The sequence below is a fragment of the Salminus brasiliensis genome, chromosome 19 (assembly GCF_030463535.1).
Source record: "Salminus brasiliensis chromosome 19, fSalBra1.hap2, whole genome shotgun sequence".
Classification (NCBI taxonomy): domain Eukaryota; kingdom Metazoa; phylum Chordata; class Actinopteri; order Characiformes; family Bryconidae; genus Salminus; species Salminus brasiliensis.
Window position 1 is genome coordinate 30,570,748 of NC_132896.1, and position 16,740 is coordinate 30,587,487.

The 16,740-nt window shown below is 42.1% G+C and overlaps 1 protein-coding gene across 8 annotated transcripts in view; it reads right to left on the bottom strand.

Annotated features, from left to right (window-relative positions):
- Positions 1-16,740, bottom strand: part of prom1a (prominin 1a) — a 79,773-nt gene that overhangs the window by 4,284 nt on the left and 58,749 nt on the right. For 2 of the 8 annotated variants that reach the window (XM_072664187.1, XM_072664184.1), the window contains 19 exons: positions 15,873-16,096; positions 15,320-15,394; positions 14,834-14,897; positions 14,560-14,719; positions 13,687-13,839; positions 13,465-13,588; positions 13,052-13,155; positions 12,702-12,786; positions 10,060-10,206; positions 9,442-9,513; positions 9,057-9,149; positions 8,295-8,312; positions 6,609-6,662; positions 6,430-6,510; positions 6,262-6,330; positions 5,954-6,043; positions 4,305-4,420; positions 3,152-3,175; positions 208-320 (listed from right to left, as the gene is read on the bottom strand). In XM_072664187.1, coding sequence (XP_072520288.1) covers positions 251-320; positions 3,152-3,175; positions 4,305-4,420; positions 5,954-6,043; positions 6,262-6,330; positions 6,430-6,510; positions 6,609-6,662; positions 8,295-8,312; positions 9,057-9,149; positions 9,442-9,513; positions 10,060-10,206; positions 12,702-12,786; positions 13,052-13,155; positions 13,465-13,588; positions 13,687-13,839; positions 14,560-14,719; positions 14,834-14,897; positions 15,320-15,394; positions 15,873-16,096 — 1,823 coding nt within the window. In that variant the 3' untranslated portion in view covers positions 208-250. Of the gene's footprint in view, positions 1-207; positions 3,556-4,300; positions 4,421-5,953; positions 6,044-6,261; positions 6,331-6,429; positions 6,511-6,608; positions 6,663-8,294; positions 8,313-9,056; positions 9,150-9,441; positions 9,514-10,059; positions 10,207-12,701; positions 12,787-13,051; positions 13,156-13,464; positions 13,589-13,686; positions 13,840-14,559; positions 14,720-14,833; positions 14,898-15,319; positions 15,395-15,872; positions 16,097-16,740 lie in introns of those variants that run through there. The other 6 variants (XM_072664188.1, XM_072664185.1, XM_072664190.1 and 3 more) reach the window with 5 other exon arrangements.

Genomic DNA, 16,740 nt, shown 5'->3' on the forward strand with positions numbered 1-16,740 from the left:
TTCCCTTTTCCCAGTGAGACAACAAAGTCAACAGTCAAGCAATCAAACATCACGTCTACAGACAATCAAACGTTAAACAGCAGGACGGTCAGTGACTATTTACACAAAGCGTGCTGCATCAGTGACCATAATTAACAGGGGAGGTCAGGTCAGCTGGCAAGACGGAAAGACAGTGGCCTTCTCCTTTCATCCAGTGACCGTCAGTACCTTTCTGGAGTATTGAGAAAAACCCAAAAGCTCCTCCTTGGTGTCACCAGTCGGCATGGCGTGGGGGCGCAGAGGCCCGTGGGAAGCGAGTCATAGTGTCATAGGTTGGGATGCTTGGGGCACAAAGGAAGAGATGGTCAGCACCAGGCCAGCATGTGTTCAACTCCCTTTCCCCACTCCTTTCTCCAACTGACCTTTCTCCCACTCTCATATCCCCCATACCCCAGTGTGCTAAAGGGGCAGGACGCGGGCTTTCCAATGCCACAAAGGGCGTGCCAACAATGCTTGTGTTCAGACTTTAGAGGTTCACATGCTGCCTGCAACTAGATTTGTTTAAAAAGAAAGGTTAAAACTTTTTTTTACTGCATCTAAAACCCTGTAAAACTGTTTTCTGTAAATTAAAAACCCAACTGTTATTTTAAGTATTATGCTAACAACAATGAATTACATTTATTTCTTATTTTTTTGCAGAAAATATTCTTTATAAAATTTCTGCAATATTTGTCTGCTTTCTTAATTTATGGTCGCATTTATGTAAAATTACAAGTTAAAGTTTTTCTTTGTAATTTTAGGGTCAATTTTATTTACTTTATATTCATGTGTACACTGCAAAAATAGTTAAATGACTGGCAGCAAGGTCTGATAAACAAAAACAATAGTTCAGTGGAAAAAAAAGACATTTTCAGAAAAATAATCTAATCTATCCAGATTTGTTTTACTGCTGTCACTTTATTTAAAGTGTTTGATTCTAATAATTTAGGACAACTCCATAAGAAACTGTAAATGTATCGTTTTTCTACTGAATTTGACTAATTTTGCATTTTTGTCACATGTTGGGATAAGAAGGTGGATAACAACATTCATTCTGACTGTGATGAATGAATGTTGTTATCCACCTTCTTATCCCGACATGTTTATCTAAACTGCAAAAAAAGGTAAAAATGACAAAAATGCAAAATTAGTCAAATTCACTTCTGTTCATTTATTTTTTTTGTAAGAAAATTTTAAGAATATTAAATCCTGAACCCAGTATCATTAATTCAGTCAAATCTTGGACTGAGTGTATCGCTACGCCCCTAAAACATGTGAACACTAAATAAACTTTGGGTCACTGCCATCATAGCTTAATGAATTAATGATGAAGGCTAAGGCCAGAATTACGCTAGCACACTGACCCCCTGAATGCTGACCCATAGCCAGATTAGTAGAAGGCCTCTTTCATTCTGATCTCTGTGTCACTTTGGCAACGCGTCCTGCCCTCAATTACACAACCACATTTGAAGATGTCCTGAACAGGGGAGACTCTGACGGGCATGCAGTTAGTTAGTGACGAAGACCTGGCCGGTGAGATACCACCACTAACAACAGTGGAGTTAGTCTGGTCAGAGTCACATGCAAAGAAACATGCAATGCACAACAAAACAGACAAAAAATAAATGAACAAATTGTTATGATTAGGGGTGTAAAGCTACGTGTATCTGTACCCAAGAATCACGGTACGGACATCGCGGTTCGGTGCATGCAGTCGTACACAGTACACATAGCCTACAGCTCTCTGTGAATACTGAAGAATGTAAGGCGGAAACAAATTTCACAAGCATGAGTTTCACCTGGAAAACGCCAAAGCACCCCTAGAGCCGTTTTTTTTATGGAGAGCCTGGTCACGTCCCATTTCCCCCGGTTTATCAAAAAACAACAGTGTTTTAACACAAAACGTGAGCTAGTCCTCAATGAATGAGGTGAATGGAGCAAAACGGCTAAAAACGCAATGTTAAAAAAGTCGAACAATGATAAAGGTCAAGTAAAGTGACGTATTTTACTAAAAAAGGCCCCAATTTTTATGTGTTTATTTATCCATAGCAAAGCAGGGTTTTGGGCAATACAGACGGTAATAAGTGGGTCTTAGCATGAAGACATTGGGAACCATTGCTCTGTAGCTGTAAGCCGTTAGCAAGATAGCAACATCAACAAGCTTAGGTGGAGCTGACCGGGGTCTGAAATGAGGATAAAAATATAAGAAATTACAGAAACTTACAAAATACCGAACTTGTGCCGAACCGCGAGAATTAAACTGTAGTGTGAACCGAACCGTGATTTCTGTGTACACCCCTACTTATGACTGCAGTGAGTCTGCGGTCATAATTTTTTTTTTTTTTTTTTGGCACATGCAGTGTTAGTACGAGGTCAACAGCTTTCGGCAGCGGTGTGCACTGCTGTCGATCTAGCTGTTATGACCAAAAATTGGAAAAAGTGGGCGACTCCCACATGTCTGTTCAATGAAAGGGCAAGTTTTCCCTCAAGCATGCATTGCACCTCCTACAGTATCTCATTAAAACTTAAACCACCCCGAACCTTGCATGCAGGTCATTAGAATTGGATGCACTCAGTGCAAGGGGGTTTGGTTCTTTTTACCTGGCCATTACAGGGTTTTGGATACCTTGTAAATGTTCATTATAATAACCATTATTACCAATTTCCATACTGAAACAAAACATTAAATACAAACAAATCATAAACAAAACATGGCATGAGACAAATGGCATGCGATTGGGCAACTGGGGTTTTGGGCTTAGTCTCGTTAGCATAAACGTTAGCATGTTCACTTTAAGTATAAAATTTTTTAAGTACAAAGCGTGATAGTTGCTCACAAAATGTAACAAATGTACAGAAATCACGTGTGGAGGTGATGATTTTAACAGCCCTTTATGTTAAACAAGGGAGCTTTTCTTTTTTTTTTATTTCTTTTTTTTTTTAAAGACAACACACAAAAGAGACAAGCAAGACCCTTCACCGGAAAAGCATTCCAAGGCTAAAAGCTTAAACCAGCACCAGATATTTAGCAGAGAGAGATTTCTGTACAAAACAGGTTGAGATATCCCATTAAGAATGAGTTTCTCGAGAAAAGAGAAGAGCAGAAGGGAAGTGGAGAAATAAAACAGCTTACGTTTTCATGGGAATTGTCTCAATGCTAAAAAGATACAAGACAAGCAAGAACATTAAATAAACCGGCCGTGATGGGAAACGCACCAGAGAGCTTTGTGTACAGTGACATCGCTTAGATGCCAAAACCTAATGTCTCCGGTCAAGACACTTGGTGAGTTGTCTAGAGCAATGCTTCATTACTGTAAGTGCATGTGAATGACAGAACAACACTACAAAGAAAACACTGAATATATACAATATATTTATATAGATAGTTGTCTTAAAGTGCAAAGTGCTGGACTGAAAGAAATAATAATAATAATAATAATAATAATAATAATAATAATAATAAAAAAACAGACAAAGATGGAAATAGCAAGAATTGGTTATCATAATGTGAAATGCCAAGTCCCTGAGACAGAAGAACTGGAAAGATTGAGGGCAGAAGAGGGAAAAGAAGAAGAACAACAAACAGAAAGAGAAATAAGAGTCTGGTTACTATTCTACTATTCTACCATTTTCTATCAAAAAGCAAAAAAAAAAACTGATGAGTGGCGATTTGCATTTCAGTGCCACTGCAGGGACGCTTTAATGTCTAAACGCCTTGCTTTGAGGACTAGCCTGTGTCAGCTAATTTTCTACATTAAAGAGTAAAACTACATGTATTCCAATGAGTTTACTCTCCATCCTCACAACCAATTTTTGAGACCTGTAAAGAATTTGCGGCCTTGACCAACAGCGTTACTCCCTTGGCTGTGCTAAAATGGGGATACCACTCTGTAAATAATGTCAATTCAGGCCAACTTAAAATAAGTGTATTTTGAGTTAACTCAACTTTTAGTTTAGTCAGAAGTTCTCCTAACTCTTTTTCGCAGCTGAACCTGATTCAATATTGTGTAAAATGGTCAGTCTGTGGCTCCGCCTCTCAATCTGTTTACTGTTTATTCCCATCCCATCTTAGATCTCCCCCTATCACATGGAGGGGGGGGGGCGGTTCTTATTCTCAGACTCCTGACCATGCTGGGCTGTGGTGTTGATGGGATTCGAACTTCTGATCTGTGCCCATTTTGCTGATCTGTGACTGCGGCTTAACAGGTTACTAGTCATGTATTTACAGTATGTGATGCACTGCCGTCACTGTAGTTGGTGTGAAACAGACTGAAAGGGGTACTCACTCGTCATAGACGTCCTCCGTGTCCATTCTGCGGTAGAACTTGGCCAGCCTTACAGACAGGATAATGCTGGGGAGCAAAAACAGAGTGGAGCACCCCAGGCCGAACCAGAAAGTGTTCTGCAATCCACACACAAAAAACAACATCAACATCAATGTGTCAGTAGATACAGTGCATATAACCTGATGTAAAAATGAATCCCAGGTAGAACTACCTGTTAACCCCAGCATTGCATCCCAGGTAGAACCACCTATTAATCCCAGAAACTAAACAAAAATGCATGGACAAGGCTATGGAGAAGGTAGAACTACCTGAACCTACAGGTACATCTGCAGGTAGCCTGTACACGTGTAAATGATTGATGAAGAGAGCTTGGTTTCTGCTGAAAAGATCTGGTGATGGCTTCTCTAATCTCTACTGACGTACACAGCTATCATCTAAGGGCACGGAAGGTCCTTTTCTCAGGTCACTGGAGTGTGTTTACATATTTTTCCTGATAACAACTGCACAGCTAGCTACAGCTAGAGGACCTTGGAAACGCTGCCCTGACTCAGCATCCTCGCTCAAAAAGAACAAATATGGAATGTTTGGCTGATTGTTATTTTCTTTCTATCTAGCTGTTGATATTGTACACTCTACCAAACTGTCACTGGGTGGTACCCTCAAAGGTCTTCGGTAACTTCAGTAGTATTAAGGAATATACAGTAATTGGGCCGCAGTCTTTTTTAGTTCTGAAAGGTACAAATAAGATGGCCTCTTGTAGATGGTTCTTTAAAACAATGTGTACTTTTACAGTACCTGTGCAGTACATGTGTACATGTGTTCTATGGAAATGATAGAGCCCAAACTCCTTTACATTGGTTAAGGGTGAAAACATGAAAAAATAGGCAAGCTTAGTTTTGCAGGACTGCCACTGGCTGCTACTGAGTGCAGTGTAAAGCTCCACACAATCAACTAATTGTCCATGGCATATTGTGAAAGGTCAAACACAGTAACCCCCAAATCCCCTCTCTAAATCATACACAGAGCTGCTGAGCTCACCCACACACTCTCACAAACCCAGAGCAGCAGATTATCCTCCTGCCTTTCCTGGGTCCTATGTGCCATATACGCTATTTGTCCAAAGGTTTGTGGACGCACTTCTAATAAATCCATTCAGCTACTTTACGTTAGTCCTACTGCTGACACAGATGTGCAAACACACACAAACACAGCTTGTCTAGTCCCTGTGTAGAAGTACTGTCCATAAAACTTTGGGACAGATTAACATGAGCCTGTTGGCACCATGCTGCCTAATGCCAGGCGTGGGCTAGAGGGGTATAAAGCCCCCCCAGCATTGAGCTGTGGAGCAGTGGAAGAACTGTGTTCTCTGGAATGATGTATGGTGGTGCTCCGTCCAATACTTTTGGATGAGTTGGGGTCGTGATCATCCAACATCCTGACCTCACTAATGCTCTTCTGTCACTAAAATGCAATCAAATCCTTACAGCAATGATCCAAAATGTAGTAGAAAGCATTCCCTGGACAGTAGAGACAGTTACTTCAACAAATTAGGGTCTGTTATTTTTTTAAAACCCCTGATTTCAGAAGAAACCGTGAATGAGCAGGTGTCCCAGTGCTTCATGTAGTATACGTGGGGATGGGGGTCTCACCATTGAGTCCATGAGGAAGCTGCAAGCCAGAATATCTGCAGTGTCTATGATGTTACTGAGAGGCTTGCAGGTGGCCACCTCCATTTCCAGCTGTGGAAGAGCAGAAAGTAGTTGGAACAGCAACTCTTCATTTTTCAGCTATTGATCCTTATGCAGAAGCTATTATGATTTTTTTAATGTAGCATATCCTGTGGAGTGCCACAGGGTTCTATCTTAGGGCCTATAAAACTGATGTTATTATGAAAGTAATATAGTATTAAAAGTGAAGAAGTGTGTCGTATTAAACGGTAGTATTTTGCGATACTCACAGATGTCTTGATCCAGTCTAGATACTGTTTGAAGTATCCAATGAGGGTCTGCTTGTATTTCTCAGTTTCCTGCAGACAGCATACAACACCGATCAATCTTTCTTTACTGTAGACACTTAACAGGCTAACACTGCACTTAAAGAGGTATGAACTGGCTTAATACAATACCTGATTAACAATAAATGATGCATTCTGGGAGATGAGGTACTGTGCAGCATCGATGGCTGCAAGCACTTCTGAAACTTTGTTCTGAAAAGTACAATGAAAGTTGTGGGATACGTCCTTGAATCAGTGTAGCTGTACCAAGCTGAAAGCTGTGTGGACTCTTGATTATTTAAGGTACTTACTGATAGATCAGATGCCGTCCTCTCCAGAAACCTGATGCTCTGGTTCAGAGTGTTCTTTAATAAAGAGAAATAAAAATACAACAGAGGCACGTCACAAATGATCTACACAACTGAGATTATATGGATATGACTGTACATTTCTGAAGCCCATGCCATGTTTACACTGGTAGTAGCATCATAACTATGTACATAAAAGATGCAAATAATAAAATCATCTCATAACAGGCTTAAGATGGTTATGCATGCAGTAGGACAATATTCACAAGAGCACAAGCAGAATCTTCCATGCACCCAACTCAAGTAAATATACTGGCAAACTGAACAAACCTTGCTGACAAACAGTGCAACTCTTAATTCAGCGTTCTTATTATTTCTGTATCTGAACATCAGGCTTTTGTATGATATTCAGAGTACTACATAACCTGGCCATCATTCAGAATCACATTTTTGATAAAATAGTAACACCACGGTCAAGCAAAAGCACACAAGAGCACATCATAGTAATATGGTATGGAAATACACTACCAGTCAAAAGTTTGGACACATTCATAAAATCCCTCACATTCACAATATGGACAAAGGTATTGGGACACCCCTCTTAATAATTGAATTTTGGTGTTTTATTCAGTCCTACTGTGCCACAGTAACAGCTCTGCAGTCGGCCTTTCTTACACATATTAGTGAAAGAAGAGCTAAAGAGCTCACTGAACTCCAGTGTGGTTCTGTATGTAATAGGAGACACCGCTGCACCAACAAGTCAGCTCGTGAAATTTCCTCCTTCCTAGATCTTCCTCCATCAGCTGTGAGTGGTGTTATTATTGAACAGTGGAAGCGTTTAGGAGGAACCACAGCGAGCAGCTCAGCCACCGAGGGTCAGTCAGACCACGTAAAGTTACAGAGCTGGGTCAGGGCCGAGCGCTAAGCTAAGAGCACAGTGCAGAAAAGTCTCCAACTCTCAATGCTCACTCAATACATGCAGAGCTCCAGATCTGCTGCTGTTAGAGCTGCAAAGAGGGACCAGCTCTATGTTAATAATGCCTATGGATTTAGAATTGAATGGCATGGGAAACACCTGTAGGTGAAACGTGTAAGTGTCCCAATACATTTGTCTGTATAGTCTACGTATAACTTTTTCAGTACTGTTGGGGGCTCCACATGAAACTATTTGAGAGAATGGACAGAGTTTGTAAAAGGTGCAGCATGGCAAAGAGAAGAATTCAGGCTACCATGTCCAATGCTGGGCATCAGCTAAAGGGGTATACAGCACCTCCCCAGCCCAGGGCTGAGGAGCACTGAAACTGCTCATCCAACATCAGCATCTGACCTCACTAATGCTCTCAAGGCTGAATGTGATCGAATCCCCACAGAAGTGTTCTAACCTCATGTGTAAAGCCTTCTCAGAAGAGCAGAAGCTGCTACTAACTCAAAAACAGGCAGGGACAAACTCATTATAGAAGGTGTCCACAGACTTTGGACGCATGATGTAGGTTTTGGTTTTAATAAGTTTATGATGTACCACGTTATCATTTTAATTACTGATCAAATGGTGTGAGGTGTGTCGTTATTATTTTACTGTTCTTTTTAAATGAAAATAATAATACAAAAGGAAAACACTGGATAAGTGGACGTGTCCAAACTTTAAACTGGTGCAGTGTGTTCATCCGGACATGCAAGCTTACAGCTTACCCTTGCTCTAACATATTTCTTGGAATTGAAGTTGAATGATTTAAGGAAAATTGAGAGAGAAAGAGGTAAGAGACACTCTTATAACAAGAGATATACTGACAGGCAGGAGTTTAAAAAGATTGCTATGTAAATTATGAAGTGTCCAATAAAAAACATGCATCTCCCATCGTTTGAGGCCTGTAGCTGTTCTTAACCCTGTGTAATAATCCTGAGTGCATGGACTAATAGAAATGCTCTGCATTACTTGGAATAACCTCTTGTAAATGGTTGTAAAGTCACCATTTTGGAAACACATGTTTTTTACAGGACAGAAAAAAACCTTGCATCTCCAAAAAATATACACCGTAAATGAAAGGAAAAGACCTTCCTAACTTTCAAAGGAAGCACTGAGCATTTTTATTGGTGCATTTATTCTTATTTTAATAGAATGAACGCAAAGAACAGGTGATTCTTATAAATTAAAACGCATTTTAAAGAGATCCTATAAAAGTAAAAATATTTACCAAAACAGAGATACAACGTTTTGTTCTGACAGCAAAAATATACTCAATTTAACACAGTATATGATACATCTCTCATGTTTTACATCAGTAGACTCTATTGATCACTGTTCTCTGCTAATTATCAATCCTACTCTAAACATGGTTGCAAAATCTTTACATTGTTACAGCATTGTCATTGTTGTGCAAAAACCATGTATCTCCAGTTTTACCCATTCTCCACAATCCAGTATTTAAGCACAAAGCTGAAGGAACTGATTACCATAGATTGCTGGAGCGAGAGAACCTGATTGGAGTAGATCTGTCGGAGTGTGTTGGCGTGGCCCTTTATTGAAGTCTGTAATGATCCTCTAGACTGGGAAACGCAGGACAGTTAGTACACACTTCTCAGTGGATACATGCCTCGACTGCTGAATTCTTTCCATACATAATACACATATAATAGGTAACCAACATCTAAAGGGAACCTTGTCCTCATCTCTGAGCTGGCTGTTGACACAGAAAAGGGTAAATGAACGCCAGTGGCTTTAATTTACCCTTTTCTGTGCCAACAGCCAGCTCAGAGATGAGCGGTCGAAGCTCAGCAGCCTCCTATTGAGGCCTCCTCTGACTAAAAAGGGCACAGTCGGCCAGTAAACAGGACATACCAGTTGGTCAGCTTGAGCATCAAGGCTGTTGGCAAAAGACAGCAAATCAACACGGGTCACTCCTTTATTGAGCTGCAAGTGGGAAGACATGAGCACATGCTGTAAGGAAGGTAATTAGCCTGGATTCACTGCACAACAGTCCTCTACAAGATTTCCCAACCCTGTCCTGCACATTTGAGCGGGGACCCCCCAGGGACTCTCACTAGGACTTCCCAATCACTTGCAATGCTCCAGACACTAGAAGGGTGAGGACAAGTTCCTGCATAGGAAGTCAGCCACTGCTTTTTTGCGATATTTCAGCCAACAGGCGATCAGCTGTGCCGGCCAGCATCACAAGTAACCCAAGATAGGCGATTGTGCTCTCCCAGGCTCTGGCTGCTGATGGCAATTTCGAACTTATGATCCTCGAGCCATAGTTTCAGCTTCTTAGTCTGCTGAGGTTTGTTAATTAAGCTGATTAGCTGGACCAGGTGTGTTTGGAGAAGGGTAGACACTGTCAAAATGTGCAGGGCAGGGTACGATCTACAGTTCTGCAGGGTGTGGCAGAATAACCATAATATGGTAGCTTGTCCATACTGAGCAGCCCTAGTGGGCATGCAAGAACATGTGAGCGAGTACCTCCTCAAGATATGCAGCAAAGTTGATCTCTCCAATCCCAGTTTCAGTGAAGCTGATGAGGTTCTCTTTGCCTTCAGAGTCCAGCAGGATGATGGACCTCAGATCAATCCTCACGCTCTCAAACTTCTTGGACACGTCCTTAGTGTACTAACAAAGGAGAGGAAGAGACCACAGCAGTGTCATTAAGCAGTCTACATTGAGCGGTCTATCAGAATAAGCTTATTGCTGTAAAAGTGCTGCTTCGTCTTTCAACAGACCCCTCCATGCTTTGCCTACAAACGTGTTCTTCCATAGTTACTGTTGTTTGGCTGGATGAGCTTTACAGGAAATGAGCAAAATCTCAATCAAACCTAATGAGAAATTACAGCTGTTTTTGTGTAGTGTTGCTCAGTGATACTTCCACGGCTACATGTGTTTCTGTAGCTAACTGAAACCAGGCAGACTGGAAGCAATGACGACACATTCTGCACCATGCAAATTTGACATGAATAATTCAATCCCAAGCTGAGTTCTGATTGGTTAATTACTACATGCCATTATTAGAACGGAAATAATTGTGACTAATAATAGTCTAAGAGGATTTCGACCTACTTTGGGAATTTGTCCAGGGGGTGGTGGTGGTGGGGGGGGGGTGTCATCTACATACCCTGGAGAGAGCAAAGTCAATTGTACTCTCTAGGGGCCCCAGCTGCCGATGGCTAGCATCATGACCGGGATTCGAACCTGCGATCCTCTGATCATAGTGACAGCTTTAGCGGCTATTTTAGGGTGTGAAAGGGGTGCTTCAGAGAATTGTTCCGTACCACTCTGCTCTGTATCGGCAAGATATAATGAAGCAGTGATTTTAAAAATTAATTGTTTGTTAAATTGTGCTTTTTGAATTTGAATTACTGCCAATAAACCCACCCGTTCGTTGCCTCCCCTAGCCCTAGCAATGCTCACAACACTAGAGGGGCAAGGACTTAACACATGTCTCCTCTTATACCTGCAAACTTGGATCTAGAGGACCTCCTACACACATTATCAAGTGGTCTGAATGTGTAAATTGTGTGAAAAACCAATGGACACTCATCGTCTGCCTCTCGTCATGTCTTAACAGGTGGTCAGAAACTCTTCTTCTGCCTCTCATAGTTCATATACTGTTTTATTCAGACATTCCACTATTTGTGCTGAGACTGCTCTGAACATTTTGATATATCTGGATATCATCCTATATGCAAGTGCCTTTAAAGGCCAATTTAAGAAGATTCAAAAATCGAGAAAATGCCCTTAAAGCCTCCAGAGGGTTAAAGAGCATCACACGATGCAGAAGAGAAAATAAAGGCCCTTGTGAGTTTCCAGAGCCAAGCTGAGGCTCCTTCACAATAGAATCTATCAAAACAGATGTCTGGGTATCCATTATGTGGTTTATGAGAGTTATAAACGCTCAAGAAAACAAATCTATAGCTCCATATCCGTTCCCAACAACTGCACTTTTCAAGCCAAGAGTACATGATTAAGGGTCTATTATGAGTGCAACACCGAGCCAAGTGGAGCAGTGTGAAGCATGGCGTGACTGCCATTAGAAAGGGCACTCAGCGATGCCTGCTTAAGGAAACAACTCATTTGCATCCCTTTATGCTGCATGCCCTGGCCAGCTCTCCCCATTAACGGCAGAAGAAGTTGCTAAGCTTGCCAGCTGGCTGCAGGCACCCAGGATGAAGAAAAGGGAAATCAAGGGGATTCGTGTGCTTGGGAGTTAGGTAAGACTGGCATGGGTTCAATTCGTACAGCACGGAGGGGTTGAGTGGAGGCTAATTCTGCCAGTCGTGGCTCTGGCCTTGCTCAGTGTCAGAGCTGGTGCTGTTTTCTTATGCTGACTGTGCACCATATCTAATGATCTAAGGCTTACGAGCAGTGAAATTGGATTATCCACAATTTCCGACAAAAGCAAGTACAATAAACACGGCTGCTGGTAATTTGCCTCCTGTCATATTTCTTCATATAGCTGCTGATTTACATGAACGGGCTGTTCTGTGTGTGATTATTAAAAAAAAAAAAAAAAGTATTGGGACACCTGCTCATTTATTGTTTCTTCCAAGGGTATTAAAACGAGTTTATCCTGATTTTGTTGGAGGAACTCTCTCAGCTGTCCAGGGAAGAAGGCTTTCTGCTAGATTTCAGAGCACTCCTGTGAAGATTTGATTGTAATTAGCAACAAGAGTGAGGTCAGGATGTTGGATGATCACCACCCCACCTCATCATCCCCAACTCATCCGAAAAGTACTGGATGGAGCACCAACCATCATTCCAGAGAACACACTGCTTCCACTGCTTCACAGCTCAATGCTGGGGGTCTTTATACCCCTCTGACCTGGCATTAGGCAGCATGGTGCCAATAGGTTTGTGTGTATCTGCTCCAGAGAGTCCTATTCAATTGGCAGTACTTCTCTACATGGACTAGACAAACTGTGTGTGTGTGTACGTGCATTTGCACATCTGTGTCAATAATGGTTTCTTTTATAATTTGTTTATTTAATAATGATTAATGAAGGAAAACTTTGAGCACCACTTCCACTGATAAAGCACTTTCAGAGTGCTCTAATGTAATTAAATTAATACTGTGTAAGATGTAGCACAATCTAATCCATTAATCTACTCACCACACTGGTGTTCAGCAAGGTTGAGACGTTGAACACCTTATCCAGGTGAAGGGCAGAATAAATCCCTCTATTCTCCTTGCAGTTACTGGAAGAGAAGGAGAGAACGGAGGGTGTGAGGGTTGAAAGGACAAAATTTAATGTCTGATTAACTTCTACGTTAGCGTCCACAGTTCTATCACTGGATCTGTTTTTCTTAGTCAAATCCTTGCCTGCTGCCCATTTTTTGCTCTTTGCTGCCCTCTGCTGGACTGCATGGGGTCCCTCTAACTTAAGCAAATATCACTGTAACTGAGCCATGCTGTCCGTATGCAATCAGAGATCAGCAGTGTTTCATCTAAACGTGCATTCACCTGTAGAGGTTTTCCACTGTGAGGTCCATTTCAGGATCATTATACAGGTAGCCAGGGATGAAGTTCCTCCATGCAGGGTTCACCAGGTGTGGAGTGTCCAGCACCTAAACAACAGCTCAGAAGTTTAGGACATTTCCAGTGACACCTGAGAAAATCCTTAAAGACACGAACTTCTTCACTCCATCATTGATTGGTGTGGCACTTGGTCTTGCACCGTCTTATCCACCCAAAAATGAAGGTACAGTTCATATACATCTGCCAAACATCAGCTCATAGCATACTGTATGCACATCTGTTCAGTTCTTATTGACTGCCAGTGTTACGGTCAGGAGCGTCAGCATCCTCATGCTGATTTGAGCAGCACACTAAGGAAACACTGTAACAGAATACATGTGGGTTTAGTGCAGTCTTGCCTTGAACAGCTGTCTGGAGTTGAAAGGCTCACACACCAGCTTCTCCAGATTACCCCCCACCAAAAACGTGGCTGTGACCACTCCCATGAGCACCCAGGAGAACAGAAAGCTGAAGCCCACCCCGCTGAGAGACACAGGAGAAAGGCAGTGAGTGTAAATAACAGCGGATATCGCAGGCACAATTCATAACCCTCGGACCAAAACAAAAAAAGCTGCACTCACGCCATGAGCAGATTCCCTCCAGTGTTAGACACACAGCCACGGGTAGTTGGAGAGGCATGGCGGTCAAATCCAAGGATTCCACACAGCAGGCCGAGGAAATTGAAGGCTAGGATGAGCACCACCATGCAGCAGAGAGCAATGCAACAGATCCATCTGCAGATGTTACATTACAGAGAAGGGTAGAAGGAGAGCAATTCAGCTTCAACAGACACAAACTTGCACGTTTTACACTGATAACCCAATGAACACCTACCGTCTTATTTGAGATACACTATATGGACAAAAGGATTGGGACACCTGCTCATTCACTGCTTCTATGATCAAATCAAGGGTATCAAACCAGCTTTTGGTGGAGTAACTGTATCTACTGTGCAGGGAAGAAGGCCTTCTTCAAGATTTTGTAGCATTGCTGTGAGGACCTGATTGCACCACATCATTCCCAACTCCTCAACTCATCCCAAAAGAATCGGATGGGGCTCTATTGGGGGGCAGGGGTTTAACCCCATTAGGCATGGTGCCAATAGTTCATCATAATCTGCTCCAGAGAGTCCTATTCTATTGGCAGTACATGTATACAGGGCCTACACAACCTGTGTGCGTGTGCATTTGCACATCTTTGTTAATAACGGCGTCAAATGCAGCGACCACTGGCCTTGCCGGACTCAGCATTGAAAACTCCCCATCACCTATACAAGGACTAGAAGCTGTGTGTGCGCATTTGCACATCTGTGTCAGCAATTTCTGCAACTTAAAGTATCTGAATGCATCTTTAGAAAGGATGTCCACAAACATTTGGACATAGTGTACTTTCACAGACTTCATGGCTTTGCACCATTTAGGTCTTAGGTTTAAAATCCACTGTAGCTCCGATACCTGTAGAAGTCCACCTGGTCGATCTCGGGGTAGATGTCCTCAATATGCGAGTGTGTGTGAGAGATCAAAACAGTGAAGTTGTTCAAGGAGCTCTGGACTGGGAACAGCTTGGAAAAACTGGTGATGTTGTTGCCAATGCCATCCAACAAGTCTCGGACTCCTAAAAACAGGCAGAGGAGAGTTTTCTATATTACCTGACAGGGGTTACATACAGTACAACATCATTATGTGGAGGAACGGGGGTGGGGGGTGGGGTTCTGCTCATGGGCCTCACCGTCAGCTTCATTCCTGGTCTGGTCTGTGACCATAGTTGGGGTATCATTAAAAGCCAAAAGCCCCTGCAGAAATATTTAGAGAAAGTGTGAGTGAAAGAACCTGACCGAAAAAAAGGCATGACCTAGATATCTTCACTGTTAGGTAAAAACCTTGTATCTCAAACTCATTTTGGAGCATTTTTATTGGTCCGTTCCTCATGGAATTCTGATACAATGCAAAAAGAAAAAACTGCTGCCAGATTTACATCACGTCAGAACTTGAAAAATAAGGTAACCACAACAATATACATTTACATTTAAGGCATTCAGCAGATGCTCTTATCCGAGTGCTCTGCTATTTACCCAAGGATAACCTCTGAATAGGCTAAAAATTCAAATATATCTCTAAGTTAGTAGTTAGACACTACTAAACAAGTCAAAAAGGTGACCATAGTACTCCAGTACTATACATCACCTAAAGTAACAAACTGATTTAGTGAATTTACCTTCTGAACACTAAGGCTGAGGTCAGTCTTCAGGACTTCATTGACTTTGGTCAGCTGGTCAGTCACGTTGGAAAGCTGAAAGAGAAAAATATCATACTCTCTTATATTATTGGATATTTTTATGGAGCTCGTGAATGGAAAGAGTCAGGGCATCTAGGAGAAACCTGGAGGAACCGAGCTCTGTTCTTCAGACTAGCTCAGAAGATCTCAACTACTTTCTTTCTTCAGAATGAGAAGCTCTTGTTTCTCCTTTTTACTGGATTTATGTTCACCTGCATCTGTTCTGATGAGATCTGGAGCTTCTACAGTAAAACTCTCTCACTGCTGAGAGACATGATGAGGCCTAAAACCTCTGAGGTTCAAAACCGCAGAGGTTTTAGGCGTCATCATTTCTCTCAACAGTGAGAGAGTTTTTACTGTTGAATCTCCAGATCTCATCAGTTCTGCATGTTTACACACGAACATCCTCTTTTTTCCATTTAAACAGACTGGGCATTCAGGTATAGAGTAGTCCTCTTACAAAGAGAGGGAGGAGAGAGAAGGTGAGTCGTACCCTGGAGTAGTTGGCGCTAATCTCGAGCTGGGCGAGGGAGCTGCGGATATTTTGGCAGATGTCCGCTGTGACTGAGGGGGCATCTGCACAGGCTGGGTCGTTGAGAGCGCTGCTGAGGCCTGCTCGCACCACGCTCAAGTTAAACTGCAGCTTCCCTGTGCCCTCCTGTAGAGTCTCCAACGTCACACTCACGTTCTCCAGAGCCTCCTTGGTGTCCCGCATCACTGTGAGGGTGATACACGTACAGCTACTTAAACTGAACCTTCTATTGTTTCTTTCTTAAATTAATTAAAAACATTAAAAATCATCAACATGCAGCAACGTGGGAGATCAGGGGTGATGCTATTGGACCGCACAGATTGATTTCAAGTATACTTTACTCAAAAGGCTAACACTGCTAACACTGTATTATTACTAGGGCGGACCAGTAGTGTGACCTGACCAGTATAACGCTAACCAGGTTATAATAGGTAATGCTACTGGTTCCTACTAGCTTTCATTCATAATTAGCAGTGTTAGCATTCGGGGTTGGCTTTTCCACAAGCACACAACTCAATAAACATCTTGAGGAAAGGACATGGGCGGGTTCCACTGGGTAAAGGTATTACTCAGGGAAGATAAGAGTCAGGCTGAGGGGAAAAAAGAAAGGAACCAAGCATGTTCACTGGGATGAGGAACATAGGGAGAACCACTCAGGGTTTAGCAATGGTTACCTTTCATGGCTTTCTCCACTTTGACTAATTGGCCAAAGACAAGAGAGAATTTTAAGACACAGGTGAACTAACGAGAAAAAAAATCTTTTGGCTTTATCATTATTTATCATCCACAGTATTTTATTGTAGGACTGCGATTAAAAAAAAAAGAGATA